General features: G+C 42.2%; 2 protein-coding genes across 2 annotated transcripts; one reads left to right on the top strand and one right to left on the bottom strand.

Moving 5' to 3' along the window:
• Positions 1-158: 158 nt before the first annotated feature.
• Positions 159-5,051, top strand: rnf41l (ring finger protein 41, like). The gene is made up of 6 exons (XM_078252992.1): positions 159-403; positions 529-735; positions 889-1,028; positions 2,154-2,316; positions 2,404-2,524; positions 3,601-5,051. The coding sequence occupies exons 2-6, from the start codon at positions 530-532 to the stop codon at positions 3,994-3,996; spliced, it is 1,026 nt and encodes a 341-aa protein (XP_078109118.1). The 5' UTR covers positions 159-403; position 529; the 3' UTR covers positions 3,997-5,051.
• On the bottom strand, positions 5,047-21,678 carry virma (vir like m6A methyltransferase associated). The gene is given in 28 exon segments (XM_078252991.1): positions 5,047-5,441; positions 5,557-5,703; positions 6,471-6,820; positions 6,948-7,111; positions 7,634-7,730; positions 8,034-8,188; positions 8,288-8,428; positions 8,642-8,774; positions 8,886-9,103; positions 9,200-9,449; positions 9,530-9,765; positions 9,875-10,030; positions 10,140-10,528; positions 11,052-11,145; positions 11,811-11,893; positions 11,994-12,148; positions 12,254-12,781; positions 14,068-14,294; positions 14,393-14,530; positions 14,837-15,567; positions 16,113-16,355; positions 17,205-17,324; positions 17,468-17,520; positions 17,522-17,631; positions 17,713-17,761; positions 19,124-19,210; positions 20,995-21,107; positions 21,581-21,678. Coding segments are annotated over 28 exon segments (5,442 nt in total). The 5' UTR covers positions 21,644-21,678; the 3' UTR covers positions 5,047-5,229.
• Between the last annotated feature and the right edge of the window lie 677 nt (positions 21,679-22,355).

Below are 22,355 nucleotides of genomic sequence, written 5' to 3'. Positions count from 1 at the left end.
CTGAAGGCACCACAACCTTTAGCTTTATTGGTGAGGCAGTGAGGAAAACACACTACTGCAGAATGTGTAGTGTCTCTTCTCCTGTAATTCTGTCTGTCTCTATGATCTGATCTGATCTGATCTGATCTCGCCTGACAGCTGCCTGCCTGTGTCCTGAACCCTGGTTGTCAGGGATACCTCTCCATGGAGACACACTCCCAAAGGTAGGGGAGGGCTTTAAGGGAAAGGAGACCCTCACCTTAATGGAGCAACAAGTCAAGAGAAAGACTGAAGAAGGAAAGACTGTAGTAGTAGTAGTGCAGAGATAAGAGGGAAGGTCACCTGTGTGGGACCAAGAGGAGTGGAAATCAACAGAAGGAAAGAAGAAGAAAGAGTTGGATGAAGTGAGATCTGTTTTTATCAGGTAGGAATATTATTGTCAGAGTTAAAAATCAAAAAAAGAAGAAACAAATGAGCCAATACTGTGGCATGATTGGAGTTTTATTCCCTTTTGAAATGTTGTCATGTTTGTATAATCTGTGTTTGTAGGATGGGCTATGATCTGGAGAGGTTTGTGGGCTATGTGAATGAGGGTCTTCTGTGCTGTGTGTGTCGAGACGTGTTGGAGCGCCCCCTCCAGGCGCCCTGCGAACATGCCTACTGCAGCGCCTGCATCAGCAGCTGGCTGGTCCATCATCACTCCTGTCCCGAGGACAGACTCCCACTGGATTTGGGCAGTCTCAAACCACTGTACAGGTCTGTCTCTGCATAAGTGTGTCTTTTATTATATCTTCATTGTAACTGTTCATTCTTAAGTTTCACAATTTCTTTCTACTATTCAGTGGGGTCACACATGTATGCTGCTCTCCGTGCTCACCCATATTTCTCTGATGCTGTTTTTGATGACAGGTACATGCGTAATGACCTGAACCGCCTGCAGATACGTTGTGTGAATGCAGGGCAGGGTTGTGAGGTGGTCTGCTCCCTGGAGAGCCTGCACACACATGAGGATGAGTGCGAGTTTGCCTTCATTTCCTGCTCTAACACAGGTATGAAACCTCACATTGAGCTCATCCAATGTGTCATTTGTGATGTTTATCAGTAGGGTTTGTATGGTTCTTAAATGGTCATCCATGTGGATATGTGGGAAATAAAGGAAATTGTGACACCTGTGTGTCTATGTGGTGTGTAAGCAACAGGTGGCTTTTTTGTTGTCATGGCTACCTCCCAAACTGGTGCACCTATGGGACTTGTTTAGCTCCCACTGAACTAGGGTCAACTTTCAATCACTCTTTAATGAGCATGTGTATGTGTATACAAGCATGTGCTCTTGTGCTCACAATGTGTCTGTGACCTGTCATTGGCAGGTGGAGAGTACATATGTTACTATTGTGGTAGGTATAGTTACAGAGTGTGTGCATGCAGTGTGGCTTTTTGCAGTGTTAAGTACTACAGGCACTTACAGCAACATACAGTTTTACACAAGATTCAACCTGATATTTCTGTTGCTGTCTATGTTTGCTGTGATCTGTGAGAAGTTTTTACATTTGGTCAAAGATGAGGCATAATAACTGCAGTGAGGAGTGTAAAAGTTGGGTTGGTCTATTTGTTCAGGGGTGGAAAACAATTACATCAATAAGTTTTCTCTTTATACCACACTTCTTTCCTGTACTTCTATTGTAAAATTGGTAATTCTTCTTTACTTTCACTTCGACAAAGTAGAAAGTATATTTTTATTAGGATCAACCCTTGAAAGAATTACAGAATAGCCAACCACTATGTTGTGACAAAATCAGGAGCATATTACATTTGAAATGAAGTTAGACCTTGTAACCCTGTAATGTAATCTGAGACAATGGTCTCCACTTTTTAAAGCACCACTGACATGAAGAGGGATTGGACATCTTTATTTTGGATGTGTGGCCATATTTGACTAATCTACCTTATCTGTATAAGTAATATTAAAGTCAAGTAACTGCACTTCTACTTAAGAAATATTTTTGCTACTGCTTCCACTCCTGTGTGTACTGCTATGACTTGTAGTTATTTATGTCTTTAAAGTGGTGTCTGCAAATCCTTTTGTAAAATATTTTTCAAAGATATATACATTTATAAATTGAGTATGTGGTTGCCAAATGTGAGGCCTATCCATTTCTGTGCTCCTGTCCTGTCAGGTTGTCCTGTGCAGGTAGAGAGGCGGGGTTTGGAGGCTCATCTGTCAGAATGTAACTTCCGCAGCAGGGAGTGTCCCAACGGCTGTGGCCACACCCTTCTCTCCATCGACCAATCACAGCATAACTGTGTAGCAGAGCTGCGCACAGAAGTGGAGATGCTCAGGTAAATCCTGAACACAGAGATGATTGCTACACTTTATATTAGTTTTTTAGATCATAGTTTAGTAGTCTCACTGAATATTTACGGCAGGGCAGAGATGCTGTGTAAGGTGGAGGAGGTGAAACGAGAGATGGAGTCTCGGTTGGATTCGCAGAGGCGACACATGGTGCAGAAAGAGTCGCAGCTGAAGAACGACGTGGAGGAGCTCAAGGTGACCTGTCAGTCCTTCTCATGTATTTAACTCCTCAGTTTTTAAGGTAACAACAAGAGGGCTGAAGTAAAGATTTGAGGTACTGGCACATTACTTGAGTTCCCATTTAAAGGTGCTGTAGGTAGGATTGGGAAGATCCAGGACTTAGCCAAAAAATTTGAACATCAACAACTTCTCAGTCCCTCCCCCCTTTCTGCTAAAGCCCAAAACGTTGCAGAATTAATGCATACATGCATGAGCAGTGATTGACACGCAGTTAGACACCCCCCCCCTGGGCATGATTGGTGTATCTGAACAGAGAGCTGTGGATTTTTGCAAATCACACTACAGGCTGTAGGTGGTGCCAGAGGAGCCAGATTTTTTTCATGTAGTTCTACTCGAACATAGGGTCAGTTTCAGCAAATATGACAGAAAGTTAGTTTTATAAGTCTTACCTACTGCACCTTTAATGAGAGCTTTAGCAATGCATTTAAAAAAAACTGTGAAATGTGCTTTGATCATATCACATCAGGAATTGTCTTGAAAATGTTGTTTTTTTATTTCTGAGCACTCTCATCCAAGTTGGCTTAAAAGTTGAAATTCCATATCAAAATAAATATTTAATACTGTTTTTTGACAACTTAAATAATGTATTACTTTAAAGTGGCCCATTCTTCAGGATGTTTACTTGATGGAGACTATTACAGCCGAGCCGAATCCCCCAACCGGTTGAGGCAGATGGCCTCCCACCAAGAGCCAGTTTCTATCTGAGGTTTCTGCCTGTTAAAAGGTTTTCCCTCGTCGCTGCTGGAATAAGTGCATTTGCTCTTGAGGGAAATTGTTGGGTCTCTGTAAATTATAGAGTGTGATCTAGACCTATCTGTAAAGTTATGATTTGACACTACAAATAAAATTGAATTACTTTTACTGTTGGTCTCAACGTTTTTCTATTTATACTGAATCCTTCAGTCAATTTTTCTAAAGTGGAACTACTTTAGGACCTAAATGTTTTATCCAGAACTGTAAATAACCCAGAAAAGCCTATGCTGTGAACCATGTTGATGCACATTCAGTAATCTCGTGTCCTCTCCGTGCAGGATCAGTTGTCCCGTGTGGTGTGTGACATGCGAGCCCTGTTAGGAGCAGAGCGTCTGAGAAGACAGGAGCTGGCAGAAGCAGAGCTGGAGAAAAGGGAACTGTTGGAGCTCCTCAGAGATCTGCAGCCAACCAGGAGTCAGCATCCTGTCGAACAGGCATCCAGTGACCAGCATCAGGGAGCCCAGCAGCAGACATATGGATGGGAGCCGACAAGACACCAGCAGAGGGAGGCATCTTTACATGCCTCCAGACTGTCACTACATTCAGCTCAGGCCATAAATATATCAGGACCACCTCTATCACCTCAGCTGGGAGAGGGGACGCGCAAGGGTGGTACCAGGAGTCTGACTCTAGACTGCATCAAGAGGAAGAGCCGGGAGGTGACCGTCATCTGAGTAGACAGGACTGGTGGCAGATTAGCCAAACCAGAAATGATCAAATCTTTATTTTTGTATAATTTGGCTAACAGTTTAGTAATGACAATATAGTGTGTACAGTATGCTTTGGAATGATGCGTTATAGTCTGCTGTGGAATGAACCATGTTGTGTTTAAAAGGTGTTTTTGTGTAATTCTACTAACCCAGTTGATCTTTTGACAGTAGGTGAGAAAGTGAATAGACATCAATTTATTTTGTGGACTCACCAGTGATCATTTCTGCAAATGGATCATTGTGTAATGTCGGTTATTTTTTATCTCAGGTTTTAATTATACACAGTTACTTCAAGTAATTTTCTTGATCTCAGGATCAAATCATTCAGTTTCCTCAGTAGCGATCCATCTGATGCAGTATTTTATGCTTTGAAAAGGTTTGTTAAATGGTTCTCGAGTGTCCTGCAAGAACTTGGTTACACGAGAACTTCTAAAATTATTTTAAGTCTAAGCCAACCTAAAATGTTGAGAATTGTTTCTTGACTCACAATGTGTAATATTTCACAGGTTTGTCGATCTAAGGTATGAAAAACAAAAGGCATACCAAGCAAATCTTGGGAGGACAGCTGCATAGCGTTCATGTTTGTGTTTTGGCTGTTAGTCTCCATCAAGACTAAAGGACCGCATGTAGCACTACCAATATGATCTCTGACATTAATATGGAAACTTGGTGTCGCAGTTGGCAAAGGCATGTATTGTGGGTTTAACTTATGTTGTAAATTCTGCACCTTTCTGTCTCACAAATACTTCATTTTTTAACCACTTTCACTCATTAAATTCAAGGAACTATTCCTAAATGGTCTTTTTAAAATGGCCATCTTGGACTTTACTATAGTCTTTACACACTAAATTCTTGTCAAGCACCATGAAGAACCTTCAGTGTGGTGTAATTTTGTCCCGTTTCACTTTTTTAAATACGGGTAATAAGTGCTCGGAGGTAACAGGGAATCGTGGTTACTGTCTGCATCAGTTCATTTTTTTCCAACTGGTGTTTGCTTAAAAACAAAAGTGTACGCTCAGTTACTGTGACTTTATTCTCTAAATACAACTCATGATAACAAAACATAAAACATCAACACAGAGTCTGTACGTCATTGTGACAACATCATCCCACCACGTTTCCATGGAGACAGTATATATAATATCCTGATTGGTCCATACGTTGCCATGAAAGGCAGCAGTCATTGCCCAGGTGAATTTACCTGGTGAAGGAGCGAACATGTCTGCCCCTCCCACCTCCGCTTCCTCCACCCCCACTGAATTTGCTCCCCTGAGATCCTCTCCCCCCTCCTCCACCTCCCCCACCGCCTCCTCCAGCGCTGCCGCCACCTCCTCCCCCGCCAAGCCACGACAACCCGGCACCACCTCTTCCTCGCAGGGCTCGGTCCCGTGGAGCCAGCCGATATGGATCTGGCAAATTGAGACGGAGGGAGAAGGAGACAAAATCACCGCATTTTAAGTTCAGTGTTTAGATATTCAGAGTGCAAAATCAAGCAAAAAGTGTGTATTGGTAAACATTTCATACTTGCTGGGGGCTGTCTGGAAGGCAGCGGTCCACGTGTGAAGTTGCTCTGGCCTCCGCGAGGTTCACTGTAGGTTCCTCTGTGAGTGACAGCTGGAACTTGGCCGCTCCATGATGAACCACGGCCTCCTTCTCTGCGAGTGTAGTTTCCTGCAGCACCAAAATAAAGGGTTTAGCACCTCTTTCTGGCTTGTAGCTCTGACCTGCAGTATGCCCAAATTTAAAACAACTACTACATACTCTACAGTATACCAATAGCTTGACAAAAAAATTTTCAACTCAAGGTTCACTGACTAGCTTTTGTCAGTGTCTACACCACATCTCATGCTGAGTGTGCTCAGTTGTCATAACAAGACCCAAGTATGGGTCATGTGATAACAGGTGGTACAACCTGATAACAAATGAGCAAACGCCATCTGCTGGTGAAGACCATGAGTTGGAGCTGAAAGCTCTGGAAAAAGCTAGTAGGAGGACCTTGAAGATTTTCACATCTGTTTCCAAGCTCAATAATGAACTTTAATCTGAAAAGTAAGCCCTGGTATGAAATTAGAATGAAATATACACTATGGACTAATATTTGCAGTGTAAGAAACATGCAATTTCAAGTTGATGTTTGTCAAGTTGAAAATTTGGAAAAAACTACCAGAAATTGCAAAAAAAGAAATAGCTGGTAAAGAGAAAAAACCTATCAAATTACTTTTTGTTTTCTGTAATATCACCCAAGCCGTCACACAAGTGAGTTGCACTAGTAATAATATTCATCAACAACGAAGAGAACATTTCTATATACACAGTTGTAATTTTGACCAATGAAGTGTCATTAGCTGAGGGTCCGAGTCCTTTAACTATACTTGAAGTGAACACAAGAGATGTGTTTTTTTTTCTCAATAGGATTGCGTGTGTCTGTGTATACGTACCTGACAGCAGTACACCTTTAGGTTGTGGTGGAGTGAAAAAGCGAGTCTGGCTGTGGAAGGTGCCTCTGCCTCTGTTGCCAGTGAACAGTCCTCTGGTGGGGGGTTTGGGGGAGCTCTTGGGGGGCCGTTTGGGAGGCAAAAGTCCAAGAGGGGTTGTAATGTCTTTAAACTCCGCCGCCACAAAGTCATCGACATGCATACTGGGAGGACGGGAGGTGTTTTGTTTGCGCTGGCGGAAGATATCATGGGGCCGGTTGAGATTCTGTCCAAACCCTCCTCGACCTCCACGGCCTCGAGGAGCAGCCATTATGTGGGCTCTCTTAGCAGGCTCAATGTAGTCTGATTTACCGCTGCAGAGACAAGCACAAGATGACATTCAGTCGGTTGATTTAAACAAGAATCAAGATGTTACTTTTCTGCAAAGAATACATAACAAATACGAAAGCATTTAAATGCAACTAAACACTGGAACTGTACCTTGTAATAAACGTCTCATGCTTGTGTTTGCCAAGTCGGAAGCCTTTTGGAGTCTTAGTGTGACCAGGGGAGGAGGGCTCAGACAAGAAGGAGCGCTCCAGCTCTGCCTTCAGGTCCAGTTCTGGACAACACTCCTGAGCCAGCCCGACCAGATCCACCTTCACCTGCCACACAGACAAAGTGGCAATCATAGACATACTGTCCATCCGCAAACAGACAGAAAGGGCTTCATAACTGCACATGATCATGTGTAATTAGGTTTAATAATCCGCAATTGATGGGTGTGTAATTCATTTAAAGTCCCATCAATAAAGCATCAAGCTTTCATTCAACAAATACATAGCAGTGAAGTTGGGAGAAAAAGAAGACCCTTTATATAAACTATTAGGAAAGAGATGAACATTTTTTAATGCATAGTGAATCAGTGTTTAACATTTGGACATACCTCTGGTTTAAACCAGTTTTTGTACAGACTTGTTATTACTGACAATGTTATTACTGTAGTAATGCAGTAATAGTTTATTATTTGAATTTTTTAAGAATTACAATAGTAGCATAACATTCTTGCTGCTGGTACTTTGACCAAATACTGCACTGAAGAGAAAATAAGATCATTTAGCAAAGCAAATCTGGATTGTAATTTTTGCTATAGTGTCTTCAAAGTGCATGCACACATACACACTTACCATATCAAGGTCTGCTTCGATGTCATCAGTTTGGAAGGGAGAGAACCACAGAGTCTTCAGCTGCTCATCCAGAGCTTCTGACAGAATGAACACTGTCCTACAGATAACGATGCACAGATGCATGAAATATTTATTATCACATCCAGTGTTTCCTTACCACAAAAGTGATGCATGAGGCCCATTTTAGTATATCATCATTAATAGGTTTAGTTCTTGTTCCAGAGAAAGCTGTAGTGCAGATAACTCATGTTGACACCATTTTGAATATTATTATCTGATAATAATTCTGTCTTTTAGAAAGATACATTTCCCTGGCTGCGATGGTTTTGCCTCCCTGTGATTGTTGATTGAATTTAGACAGAGAAAGAAAAAAATGATAGAGATCATCCAGGGGCTGTACCTGTGATTAAACTGGGCAGCAAGTGTCTCGGGTGCTGGCAGAATGGGCTCAGTGTCAATTGCAGGAGGTGCGTCTGTGGCCGTCTCCAGCGTCTGCCTCAGAACAATCACAGTCTCCAACATCGTCTCCAATGAATCATCTTCCTTACATAGTTTCTACATAGACACAGAGTTACAGAGTTAGTTAAATGCCAAGGCAGCATTGACCATTACTTACATTTACAAAAAAACGATGCACGTGTGTATAATTTGTACCGTAATCTGTTTCTCTAAAGTAGGGAGCGGATGGGACTCAGACTCCTCCCACTGCAGTAGAGCTCTCATCTCAGAGCCCGACAGCAACCGCGGAGAAGAGAAGGCAGACTCCTCACCGGACCCCTGGGCCTCATCTACACACTGGATGAGAACACAGAGAGATCCAACAAAAAATCCAACTATTACATACTATATGCAACTCTACAAGAGACACAAAGTCTTGCACAATTAGTAAGCCCAGGAATTCCAACTTAAAGCACTTTTTAATGATTACTGTAAGCTTCAAAACTTGAAAAATCAGCTGTTGCAAAAGTCCAAGTCAAATATGAACCAGACATAAAACCAGGTACTGACCATTGTTTCTGTGTTGAGGATCTGTCTGAGAAAGTCAAGCAGAGCTGAGAGCAGATCTGCTGAGTCCTTGTTGAAGGCAAACACCAATCTCTTTAACAGCGAGCATAGACCAGCACCATGTTTCTTCAGAGCTCTGAAACAAAGATAAAGTGGAGTCTTTTTGATGAAGGAAAGCACCCTATGCCTGGTTACAAAGTGAGACCGTGGTAATGCCAAGAAACAAAAAGAAAGAATTGTCATTTACAGTTTGAGGTGATAGAGTCCATAGTCGTGCTCGGTGAGGAATGTCAAAGTCCTGATACAGGTGAGAAGGAGTGGAACACTGCTCTCTGAATTCCCCAAAACTTCCAACAAGGAGTTGCACACTAATGACATCATCTCTCGCCCTGGAAGTGCATTGGCCAGCTGCTCAGCCTCTGACACACAGCTTTCTCCAGGTGGAGAAACCACCAGAGAAATGTCCTGGTGAAGACAGAGATTTATATTTTTTAGACTTTGTCCTTTTCTCTGTAAGGACTTGTTTATGTTGCCTGCCTTTATGTGCACTATACTGCTTACCTGGTCACACAGTGACTGTAATACCGTCCCCACTAGTTCACTGCATTGCTGCTGCTGTAAGGAGTGGTCAGCTGGAGGAACCAAGAGAGACAGCAGCAAAGGGAACAGATCGGCCAGTTGTTCATCTCCAGACACAGACCCCGACAGCAGGTGCAGTGTTGCGCTCTTACAAGCCTTCTGTGACACCAGAGCATCCATCAAAGAAAGCAGACGCAGGACCTGGCCCCAGCACACACCTTTCCCCTCCGCCCTGCAATTAGCACATTGCATACACTTAAAATGAAGTTCACAGCATAAACACAAACAACAGAGTGTGTGTTTTTCACTCACGGCTGCAGCTCCTCCAGCAGCAGCTCCAGCAGGGTCTTCATGATGAGTATTGCGGTGGGTGAAGACAGGTCTGCCAGCTGAACACACGTTCTCCTCAGCATGGCCAGGAGAGGAGGGCAGCTGGTGGCACACACACACCTCAACGCCTCAGAAAACACTTTCCACTGCGCCCGTATGTGCATGCTCCACAGCTTTCTTGTGTTCAAGGCTACAGCCACATCTTGGACTGATATCACCTATGGAGCCAAAGATCTAGTATATATTAGCGTGTATGTGATTTGTTATCATCAGAAGGTGAAAGGAAGTACAGGACAGATGGGTGACCAGTAGGATAGAGTGAGTTACCTGAGTGCTCTGCATTGGCAGTGGAAGAGGCAGGAGCTCAGACAGCAACGTCAAACCAGAGAACAGACCTTCAGGAGCTTTCAGCAGTGAGGCCAAAACCTCCTTTAGCATCAGAGACCACGTGTTACTGGCCAGAGTCTCTTCTGTATGAGTCACCTGCACCAAAACACACAAATTGACTAAGAATTTATTTTTGATTGATTTGATTTTTGCACAATATTTCTTTGCTAAACAAACATGGCTATACACTTGCTCATTCACACACCTTTTCATTAACACCCTGCGTGAAAGTGAGCAGTATGTCTACAATGACTGCCTGCACTCTTGTCTCCTCTCCGTCTAGACGTCCAGATGCAGGGATGGAGCACACTATCATGTGGAGCGTCACCAACACACTGGCCACACGAGTGTCCCTAAATTGGAAAGCTCCCCCGCGTAGCAGCTCCATCAGCATGGTGCGCAACAATCGCAGTGTGCTGATACATATACTGAGGATCATGCAGCGCTGTGGCGTGGGGCCCATGTGTCCATGCACACGCCATGGCTGTAGCAACAGGCTGCACAGCTTCTGTAAGACACGCACACAAGTATCCAGACCCTCGCCGGAGAACAGCTGGACCCCTGCAAGACTCCACTTAAGATCCCTCTGCTGACCTGTAGAAAGGAGGAAGCCATTATGAACAACATCTGTCTCTTCTGTAACTGTTGCAGTCAACATCAATGAACACGATAACCAGTTTTACAGCTTAAAAACACTGAGTTTTTGACCACTGGTAGCTACTAGTACACATCACTGACAATGGTCTCTCACTATTCCACTAATCTATAGGTGGTGATAATGCGCCAAGAAAGGCAGTAATGTGCCAGCAAAGGAAGAGGAAGTGTCCAAGCTTGTAAACAATGCAGGCTTTAAAATAACAAATTGGCTTTTCGAATGTTTTATGAAAAAAGAAATTCAATCAACCAGTTTGTTACACCTCAAGGATACTCATACCACAGTTCACTTTGGTGAGTAAACCTAACTTTTGTTTGCTTGCAGTAAAACCCCATAGGGCCCCTTTAATATTCAAAAATATCTAAACTAAAACCTTCAGGTAAAGACGATGTGACCACTAAAAAAGTCTTTAGTTTTTATCAGCTGAACTATTACAGAAATCATATCGCTTGATATCTTTACCTTCTACAGCAGGTGGGGGGCAGGCGATGTGACAAAGGACCCGGAGAGCAGCGACCAGTCCAGTTCCCTCAGCAGTCAACACATTTTCCACATTCTGAAGTCAAGAGAAGACATGTTTAAAATGGCATATAGCACTATTATTTGCATATAATGCCTTGACTCAAATAGGCTACACAGCATGTATATGTTTGAGCAGTTCAGACTTGTCGGTGAATCACTGCATTCCAAGGAGATATACTGTGTATCTGATGGCTCTAAGGTAGAAAATTAGACGGAAACATATAGATGAGTTTGTGACTTAAAGATTTCTTGCTTTGCTAATGGTTTTGTTGTTTATGAGGTTTGCATTCTTATCTAGGTATCAGAATCAGCCACCTTGTCAGCTGGCCTGGTTATAAGTATAACTTTGTACTGTTTTGTACTGATAATAATATTAAATAAGCTCAATAAATATTTTTTTTTAAATACAAATTATGAAACTGTAGTCCCTGGGGGCGGGTTAGGGTGGGATGAGATACCTTGATTCCTTCACCGAAAGAGTGAATGCACTCCCTGAAATAAATGTTATAGACAAATTACTGGCAGCCGCCTAAACACTGCTAACTGAAGAGATTTATCACTCACTGAATTAATAAGACTCAGGAGTTATTAGGACTTTCTGCGGGTGATATAGGGAGATGAAAGCTCACACAGTTACTGAAAATGTAGTGAAATGTTGCTTTACTCCAGCAGTACATATATTGAGGGAGAGCTCTGTACCTGTTTGATATAGTCTATGAGGATGGGAATGCTGCCAATCTCAAAGCGAAGTTTGTCCAGAGGCTCCAGCCATTTGCTAAGCTCTGAAGTACAGAGGAAGAACAAAACATTAAAAATACAAATAAAATACCCAGAATTGTCACATATGGCATACTACTTTAATGTAACATTGGTAATATTTACCCTGTAACTTGGCATTGGTGTCATCAGCCTTGGCTATGGCGAGTAGTGGGGCAGCATATTGTTCCATCATCCGCAGTTCATTAGAGCTCTGCGCTACCAGTAACACCAGCATACAGGCATAGTTATATGTCACTGCTTTGCGAGCTTTGACCTCACTAAAAGAAAAGAAGACAAAAATGTGAAAACATACTCACTGCACAGTTGCTTGAAATCAAACCATAGTCATACAGAAAGAGAGACAAAGGAGAAGACAGCTGTACCCCTGTCCGTCCTTGCTGTGGTGCTGGAGGAGGGTGACCAGACACGACAGGTTGTTGTCCAGGCTTAAAACGTGGGCCACAGCACTGCGCCCGGTCTGTGTGAAGGTCATCAGGTAGAGCGCATGGAGCATGCCCAGTACCTCCGGGTTGTCACCTTCCTCTAGCCCAGCTCCTCCATCTCCTCCTGTGGCCACATGACTCATGAGCTCTGATACACCTTGCAGAGCATGCAGCGCCTGCATCAGCCACACGCCGAAGCCCTCTTCACCGAACCCTGGCCCTGTGACACCTCCCTCTCCCCCTGTAAAGGTGGTCTCCTCGCTCTCAGCTTCTGCCATAGACGCCAGGAGACGCAGTAGCAGGTTGGTGGGAGTGGGCTGGGCGAGAAGGAAGAGCAGACCTGGCTGGGTGAGCGACAGGAAGCGGAGGAGCTCTCGGACAGCTTGGGTGACACCGAGGTGGCCAGCTGCCACAGCCGCTGACATCACAGCTGCTGTGCTCTCCAGGAAATGGCACGCATGCATATACCTGAGAAAGGAGAATATGTGCAATATTATCAATCAATGAGTACTAAATAGAGATGCACCGATTGACAGGCTGGTGACCTATGACATATGCCGATTTTATGCCGGTCAAATTCACTCGGGAGGTGCATGATTTACATCGCGCAACATCAGCACCACACGTGCACATGCAGGGTTTCCGCTACATGCATGTAGCAGCGGCGCACTGCCGCTCAATCAGCTGTTTATGAAATGTCATAAAGGCGTAATTATACACGGCTCTGCAGAGCCGTCTGCTCTACTGATCTCAGGCAAACAGTCAGCCGCTCTCACTCTCTCCCCTCTGAGGCTATAAAACTGGAACATGAAAACCGCATTCGCGCGGGTCCCGTGAAATATGACAGCTACAGTTTATCGGAAAATAGCGTTGGGCACACTGACTTTGATGAATTTACTGTTTATCAGACCCCAGATGAGCCAAGAAGCTAACGTTAGCGAACGCTACGGTCCCTCTGCCTCTGACGCCCCGCTGGCCGCTGTGTAAAAAAATAAATAAAATAAAAGGAGACGCTGTATTCCTCCGACACGCTGTATTAACGTTACTGTTTAAAACGCTTTCCAGGTTAGTGGGGATGCATAGCGCTCAACACCAACATTAAAAACCTACCGCCGGTAGCTAATGTTAGCAGCAGATAAGCCTGTTGACAGCAACGGTATTGTTCATATTTATGCACAATGACAAATAAAGCAAACCTGCTAAAAAAAGGAACTACACGCTGTTTTCAGGTAACGTTACTGTTGACGTTCAAACAGGCCTGTGTGTGTTTTGAGAAATATCTTTATACTGCAAGGCTATATTTATTTTATTTGTTATTTATATATTATTTTATTGCCTTTACCCGTTTTCCCTGTTTTCATACATACAGAAGTTTAGTTTGCTAAATATATCACGTTTTTAGTTGGATTTTGGATGTGAAAAGAAGGAAATGGTTCTTCCATAACATTGCACTTTAGATGTGAGTGAATTTCCCCCACCAGTAGTAATTTATATAGTTCTATTTTATAGTGATCGATTATCTATTCAAAAAATGTTCTATGAAAAATGGTAAATTTTCTATTAAAGAAAAGTGGTTAGAAAAAAATGAACTCGGAATCGGCTAAAATCTGTATCGGCTGGTCAAACTCAATGAAAAATCCGGAATCGGCCTAAAAATTGTAATCGGTGCATCTCTAGTACCAAACTACATTCAACTTCATATCTGAGTGTCTACACTGTGTGAGGTTTGAGGTCATATGTGTTTGAATGTGTACCTATACAGTGCTGGGTATGGATCGTCCCTCTCCTGTGGTCCTGTTATTCTAGCAGTAGTGGGAAAGGCTTTCACAGGTGGCTGCACCATGCAGTAAGGGGCCGTCTCTAGCAAGTGATGTAACTCTTCTAAAACTCCTGCCAGCCTATCAAGCTCTTCCTCACTGACAGGGGAGGAGCTTAGCGATGGTTCCTCCTCCATAGGGCTCTCAGCATCCTCCATCTCCTCCTGAGAATGATAGTCAGTCATGGTTATCATGAAAAATGTACTTTGAAGTTAGTAACATATGTGTGTGAGAATCAGTGTTTTTGATTGTGTGCGTCTACCTGCGGTGGTTCACTCCATGCTGCTGCTGCACTCTGCAGGTCGACCAGTACCTCGTACATGTGGCTTTTCTGTAATATGGCGTTGCCAGCTGTTATGACCCTCACTGTTTCTTCACGCAGGAACAGATGGACTAAACGCTATAAATGACACACAGTTTAATGTCAGATATTAATGAGGCAAACATTCATCAAGTTGTTCAACTAGTCAGTGTTTTCTGAATGTTTTCTGTAAACAGTCAGTGAGGCAAATTAACTTTGGGATCTAAACACATCAGTTCAATATGTGCCTTATTTAAAGACCAGCTCCCGCTTGGATCAAATGGTAGGCTGAGATCCATTTGTAAGATCAAGAATTTCATGGTATTCTTAGAAGAAAATCTGTATATAATGAAAAAGTGTTGAGGAAAAGAACATTTTCAAGTTTTTATACTTTGTGATTCTAACCTGATAGCCACTCTTCTCTGACTCTGCTGCATGTAGGAAAGCCTCTGCACCAGCAGGAGTGCTGGTCAGAGCACCCAGAGCTCTCAGGATACTGAGCTTCAGTGTGGAGGAGACATGGTCTGCTTGGACCAGCTCCAGTAGCACACCCAGGGCCCCTTCACGTAGCAGCACTGAAAGGCCCTGTGGGCACTCTGCAAGGTGTGATGCTAGTTTGGCACCGGCTTTCAATTGTCTGAGGTTAAGAGCAATGGGCTGTGTGAGAGCAATCTCCATACTTAGAGCTTGTAGCGCCCATTGGACTAAAACTCCAACAGGTTCCTCCATCTCGCCCTCTCCTTGTTTGATTAAATAAGCCAACCCTTTGGCCAGTAGTGCAGGTGCCTCTTCCACAGCAGTGACCCAGCGGACATCTCTGTCATTTCCAATACTAGCTAGTAGCTCTTTCAGCTGGGCAACAGCCTCAGTCTCCTCTACACCTGCTGATCCTTCTGTTCCACCAGGGTCCCTGGGTTCCTCCACACTGGCCTTCTCAAGCTGTGTATCAAAGCGAGTCTTGTATGGAGGGGTGAAGTAGAGCAGGGGTCTGAGTTCTCGCTCATACGGGTCAAACTGGACAGGTGGGACAGATGCCAGGTCCTCAGGAGTGTAGTCCATGTCAAATGTAGGCAACTTGAAGCTACCATTATCCAGATCATCCTCGTCGCTTGAAATCTGCTCATAGCCGTCATCACCTGAAAGGGTGGGAGAGACAAAAGAGAGGGGAAATTTGACAAATGTTCTATTATGAACACAATTCTTAAGATTCTTCAACCATTTATAAAGTGTTTGTGTAAAAATTATTGAAAATGGGGAGGCCAGCGACGACTAAATATTCCCTTGCTCATTCACAAATTCATACACAGACAAACCTACTCACACATGGCGGCATCACTCCAAACATGCTGCGTTAGTTTAACATGCAGGGTGTGACTACAGCAAAAGCATCAGCCATGGCTGTGAGGATATGTGAGGGAGACCTCCACATGACAGCTTATGAATGTTGATCATGACCCTTCACAGTGCTCGGATGGGCTAGCTGAGAGTTTGGAGCACCCAGCGGTTGTAGATGGAGGCAGCATGCCACAGCACACACTCTCTCCAACTGAAGCTCAGTCCCAAATGGACCCTGCTCCCATGGCCCCCGGGGGAGTCTGATGAGTTTGCAGTACCAAGGGGTTCAGGGTTGGGCATCCATTTGGGATTGCAGACTATCCTACTCTCAACATAACTCCCCTACCTTCCTCCATCTCCTCGTCCTCACCCTCATCTTCCTCCTCTTCTTCTTCCTCCTCTTCCAGAACACTCCCTTCAGTCCGTGCATCTTCTTCCTCCTCCGGCTCCTCTTCTTCCTCCTCCTCCTCGCCTTCTTCCTCTACTTCAGCATCTGAGTAGGTTTCATCAGCAGGCAGTGATCTTTCAGGTGAGACAGCCTCCAGGTAGTCGTCACGGCCCTCACATGGTTCTTCTTTGACCACGCCCACTGTAAATGTCACAAGAGAAGCCGGATGGCACACAGTTCACCCAACATGCCCACTGGGCACGTGTAAACATGCAAACTATACATTTATCTGCATACGTACAGGCCTAATTACGCAAAAACAGCTTAAGGATCATCATACCACTGTTTTTACAATGTGTACACATTTTAACACATTGCTTATATTTTACATGAATGCCAGCAATTATCCAAAGCATAACACTTTTTTAAAATATGTTTTTGCACCTGGCAGGTACATTGTGATTCCATACAGTACATTGTGATAATCAGCATGCAGAGACTTGCTTAGGAAATGTAACGCATTTTCGTGAACATTAAGTGCCCTTTACCTGTACACTAAACTTTTCAAATACAACTGTAAAACCTTGAAAAAATAAGGTAACTGAGAAAAATATAGCACAAGAAAGGTTCAACTCTATATGTTCATTTTCTTATCGTACTGAAAGGAAATGAAACTTCGGACAATCCGGGTAATTCGGAAACATTTCATAAAAACAAATAACGTTGATTATAAACTTAAACCAATTGTAGACACTGATGTAAAGTACACAAAATTGAGTCAGCGGGCTGCTTGGACTGAATAAATGTAAATGAGGATGAAAACATTGAATTTCATAATGTCATAGACAAAGAAACTGCAGTGTAACCAATGTGGGATTTCCCCAAAATATAACTTTTAATTTTGATTAAGGAGAACCACTGATTTAATTATGAGAAGTATCAACCAGACAGATGCTTAAATTACGTCAGCGTCTCTGTTATTGTTGATAAATCAGGATCAACAGTGACAGATATAATAATAATAGCACAGAATAGATGTGCAGTTCTCACCCGTCACTTGGACCTGCTCTTCATCATCATCATCCGGGGGCGGAGGCCCAGGTGGAGTACGAGGCCCTCTGGGTGCTGGTCTGGGTGGGCTGCCATTATACTGGTCATCTTTTTCCCACTCTTAAAAAACAAACCGTACAATAGATTGACAGCATACCAAGCTAATCGGGGAAAAGAAGAACAACCTGTCCATTAAATGCTTCAGTATCAGGAAGGGGATGTGAAGGAAGAAGCGCTGGGTAGTTTCGGCTTACGATGCGCACCTTGTTTCACGATCCGCTTCTGCCCGCTTGGCTGTTGAGGGGGGGGGGGTGGGAGGAGGAGGGGGTGAGGCTTGGTCATGTCCATGTGAGCGCTCTGCTGTCCCATACACTGCTACAGTCAGACTGGTGTACCAGCCACGCAGCACCAGGCCGTCTGTGTTCACCTGCATGCACAAACCCATTTAGTTATTCAAAAATCAACAGAAAAAAATAAATACAAATCTAGTTTGTGGACGACCATTTACCTTTCCACTGGGTCTGAACACGATGGATTTGTTCTCATCATATTCCAGACTGAGGGCAGAAAGCAGGACAAGGCAGATTAAAACATCAGTGCAAATATACACCAAGGCTGAACTATTCTTGAACTTGTGAATGTTTGTTCATCATCTTAGAGATTTTAGTGTTAGGAAAATAGCATGTGACTGCAATGAAGTTTAACAGCAATCTGTTAAGTCCTAGATAAACCTCTTTCCAAACAGCACAGAATTGCTGTGTAATTATGTCTAAAAGGCACTCACTCATCACGGCCTATCTTACTCTCCCCTAATTTCCTGTCAGCTTTCTTTATCTAATAAAGGGCATAACCTCCCTTTAAAAATATTCTACACTCTTTACCAAGTTAAATTTAAAAAAATTTTGAGGAAAAATGCTTTTTAAGACATTTCAAGACCTGCAGATACCCTGAAACGGGGTATATATATATACATATACATATACATTTATACAAAATAAAGCGAGTTACCAGAAAATTTCCTCTTCAGACATCTATTTATTATTCAGATAAAACGAACTGAGGAAGATTAAGTCTTTCATGAAGTCGTCACAACCCATCGACGTGTGCACATGTTCCCAGACATAGCATAGCTTTAACAAGGTCAAAAAATTCAAAAAGGTTGGGAGACACTGGTATTAATCACACACCACGTCACTGTGATATATTGGGTCCAATATGGCCAGAGGCTTTGTATCATGCCATCAAACACACCCATACTGCCATAACAACACAAAAAGGCAAAATGCCATAAAAAAACCCACACAACTACATAATTATGGTTATCTGGATGATCTTTATCCTGATTATCACTTCAGCTGACAAAAAGGATTCCTGTCCAAAAACATTTCAGTCAAATTTGTTTTTGAGATTTGTAAGATACTTAAATAGCAATCAGACAGGTTAAAAGAAATCTGCTCCCAACTTCCCCGGCAGAGATAATGACTTGGGTGTGTCATATTTACAGCTTTCAACGACTATTACACAATGGACGCGTCTAAATACACCTCTGTTATTATGAGGGTAGAATAAAAATGTTGGACTTAATCATTCCACTATTCATCTATTTCACTGCAACCTCTAAATTACAGTGTCACTTTCAGCTACTGTGTGGGTGGGGTTGAGTTTCTGGACAGACCAGTTAGCCAGCATTGGAACAAAGAGACTTAAATATGGACACACCCACCCACCCCCCCACACACACGCGCGCGCACCCCTCTAGCCTCCGAGAACACGGCTCAGATGTTACCATGACTGGTTCAACAGGATTAGACAGACATATGCATCTTAAGCACTTTTGAGATTTGGGAAATGCAGAGATGAAGGGGAGGCTCAAAGTAATACAGAAACAAAACAAGGGTGAGAGTGAAATTCATTCTGACCTGCCCAGCCTGTGGAACGTGGGGTTGTTGGGTTTAGTAACATTATTAAAGAACAGCTCCAACTGAAAGGCATGAGGTGACGTCTCCCTGGAAAAACAGAAACAGGCACACATTAATGTGGCAGTCAGGGCTCAGTCCCCTTCTATCCAGAAGACTCAGTTTTACATCAACATAGGGGTGGGCGTTATGATAATATAGACTTAGTGGCCACATTGTTAGGTACACCTTTACAATCTACTGCAATTCAATCAATGCAACAGCTCTGTCATAAATGTTTACCTTTATGAAGTATACATGTGTAGTTTTTTTGACAAAGTTAGAAATGTGTACATTTTATTATAAGTTTATTATTGAAGTCGTATTTAAAAGGTGGTGTTGTACTGGCCTATGTTAAATTGAAATTGGTTTCTAATGTTTTACCCTGTACATGAGATGGGTCCGAATATTAGAAGCAACTCTGAATATGATACAGTCCAGTACAACACCACCACTAACTGTGACCTCAGTGCTAAAACATATAATTTAATTTAAACATCTATGACGGTGACAAGAAAAAAACGGAACATTATGAGCATCATAAAAGTAGACTTTATGGCAGAACAGTTTGTTTTGGACTGTATTTGATTGTACAGCTGTATCAAATAAAGTGAACACTGAGTGTATAATAGGGCTGGGTACTGAATACTTTTCAGTTCAGCTACTTTTTGGGCACTGACCAAATTGCCTCTAAAGTATTGAGTATCGAAAAATGCCTCGTTATTCAATACCCAATTTCAATCCACAAGGAGTAAATCTCATCAGCGAGCCAATAAGCATGCTTCTACTAAGATCTTATAATGTTTGTGATTGGCACGTCATATGTGACAATATAATTTTCAACCACCAACAGATTTACCATACCATTTATGCCACGGTAGATATTACTTTTATATACTTGGGTGTTATAAATAAGCCATAATAACAGACAGTGTACTTGATCAGCATCGCAAAGGATTTCCGCCTCAATTTACTTTATCATTATATAACATTGTTGAGCATTCAGTTAAATTACATTACCCAACAGGCTCAGTGGAATTTAGGATCCACACAACAATGGAGCTCAGGTGTCAATATACCTTTCTATAGGCACACATTGAAGTATCTGTAGCAAACAAACATCTCCAGAAGCGATATATCATTTACAAAGACGTTAAAGATTTCCTGCAACAAGGGATGCACCATCTATCTTTTCTCTCAATACAACTCTAATACCAGGAGTCTGGGTGTCTGCAGATATTGAAGAACTATACGATACCAGTACTCTCCTTTTCCACAAATTTACAATCTGTATACCTTACTTTGTAGCCCTCATTTTGATGTGAAGTAATATAAGGCAAGGGAATGCTGTGCACTAAAAAATGAGTCAGCAGTCCGCCATGACTAAATGAATGTAACGGTTTGTGGAAAAACTGAATTCTATGAAACTGACAAAGAAACTGTATTTATTGTGAATCGGTCATGTTATGATCAATACCCAATGTGCTCAATGTGGTCTGTATCAACTTAAACACTCATACTGATCCAGTGTATCAATGGGTGCATCCCTAACTGCAACTATATTGAGTTGACAGTTTATTGGGTAGCCCTGGACCCACCTAATATTTAGTATACCCCAATTAATATAAACTGAAATGAAAAAGAACAAAAAGTTGAATCAACAACTCTCTAAACCAGTTTCAACAAAGAGTGAACCTTATAACCTTGATGAATAAAGGATTTATTGCAGGGTTGCTTTATTGTACTGTATTAGATGTATCTAGGAGGACCTAATAAACTGGCAACTTACTGTACTGTATGTAACGCAGTGTTTGCGAGTGTCATATTGCTCTTACCCAAATGCTCTGTTGTCAGGTATGTTGCTGTGTGCTTTGATTCCTGGAGGAATGACCCGCACCTCTGTGATTAGCACCCCGCAAGGAAACCGCACCACATCCACGTTGGTTAACTAAAGTGCATTGAACATCATAATTAATTAAAAAAAAACAAAAAAAACACACACATTTAGAGAATACCATGTCTTCACCAACCACAACTAATACTACTGCTCTGAGGTAAACATGGCCAGGTTGAGACTTTACAATAAGCATTAGCCACTCAGCTAATTAGCAAGCGAACTGCGCAAGGATGCAAAAACCAAACAGATGATGGCGTTATGAGGTTATGTAAATAAAATTACGTTTAACTAATATATTTGCTACAATAAGATTTGCATTTAGGCGAGTGCGTAGCGCAATTAAAGCTGTGAATTGCAACGTTATTATAACGACCATGATACAACTGTGTAAGCCATGTTGACATCGTTAGCTTGGAAGTTTAGCATCAATCTCCAAAATTCCTGAATATGACCGATATGAGAATTAAATGCAGGCAGCTTTAAAGTAAATATACAAGGGGGTGGTAGTGCGTCAGATATATTACCTCTGCACTCTGGTGCTTAAACGTATCTAGAAAAAGAAGCTCCGTTGAAGTGTCCCCCGCCATCGCTTTTTTGCTCTCCGTCGGGCCAGGGGTACACTTCCGGGACAATGAATACTTCCGGAGCATGACCAGCTCTGAACAAATGTAGGCTATATAAGGAATGGATCAACATATTTATATTAGTCTAAAGAGAAAATTACTTGATTCATAAATTATTGTTATTATTATTGATATTATGCTATATTATTATTATTGTTGTTGTTGTTAAACTGATGGAAAATCATAAGCTAAAAGACTAATTTTAACAATATAATAGTAATACAGATCTACAGATCATATAATAGGCTATAGTATATTACAAAACCGTATTGACACATGTACGAATTAATGATCAACTAAAATGAAACATTTAAATATGTTATGAAATATTTATTCCCACACACTACTTAAGGTTTCGGCCTTTGTGTATTTTGTTGTTGTTGTTGTTTTTATATTTGTGCTGTCATGTAAGAATATATATATAAAAATAAAAAAAAATAAAAATATATATAAATAAATTATATTGTATGTAGTGTTGTGTTGTGTTGTGTTGTCATTTTAAAAACAACAACAACAAAATACACAAAGGCCGAAACCTTTATGGAGTGTGCGGGAATAAATATAGGCTGCCTTCACAATGTTTCATTTTAGTTGATGTGTCGTACATGTGTCAAATTAGGCTAAATTATATACATTTGCGTAAAAACAGGAAATCATAGTAGCAGAAATGATTGAA

This window comes from Sander vitreus, chromosome 6 (assembly GCF_031162955.1).
Source record: "Sander vitreus isolate 19-12246 chromosome 6, sanVit1, whole genome shotgun sequence".
Classification (NCBI taxonomy): domain Eukaryota; kingdom Metazoa; phylum Chordata; class Actinopteri; order Perciformes; family Percidae; genus Sander; species Sander vitreus.
This window is presented reverse-complemented; position numbering and strand designations above follow the sequence as displayed.

What these genes read in the sequence shown, in the direction of transcription:
- rnf41l (XM_078252992.1), top strand. Translation starts at nt 530, where the DNA reads ATGGGCTATGATCTGGAGAGGTTTGTGGGCTATGTGAATGAGGGTCTT. An exon ending in CATTTCCTGCTCTAACACAG is followed by an intron (nt 1,029 to 2,153) that starts GTATGAAACCTC and finishes CTGTCCTGTCAG; the next exon opens with GTTGTCCTGTGCAGGTAGAG. An exon ending in ACAGAAGTGGAGATGCTCAG is followed by an intron (nt 2,317 to 2,403) that starts GTAAATCCTGAA and finishes TATTTACGGCAG; the next exon opens with GGCAGAGATGCTGTGTAAGG.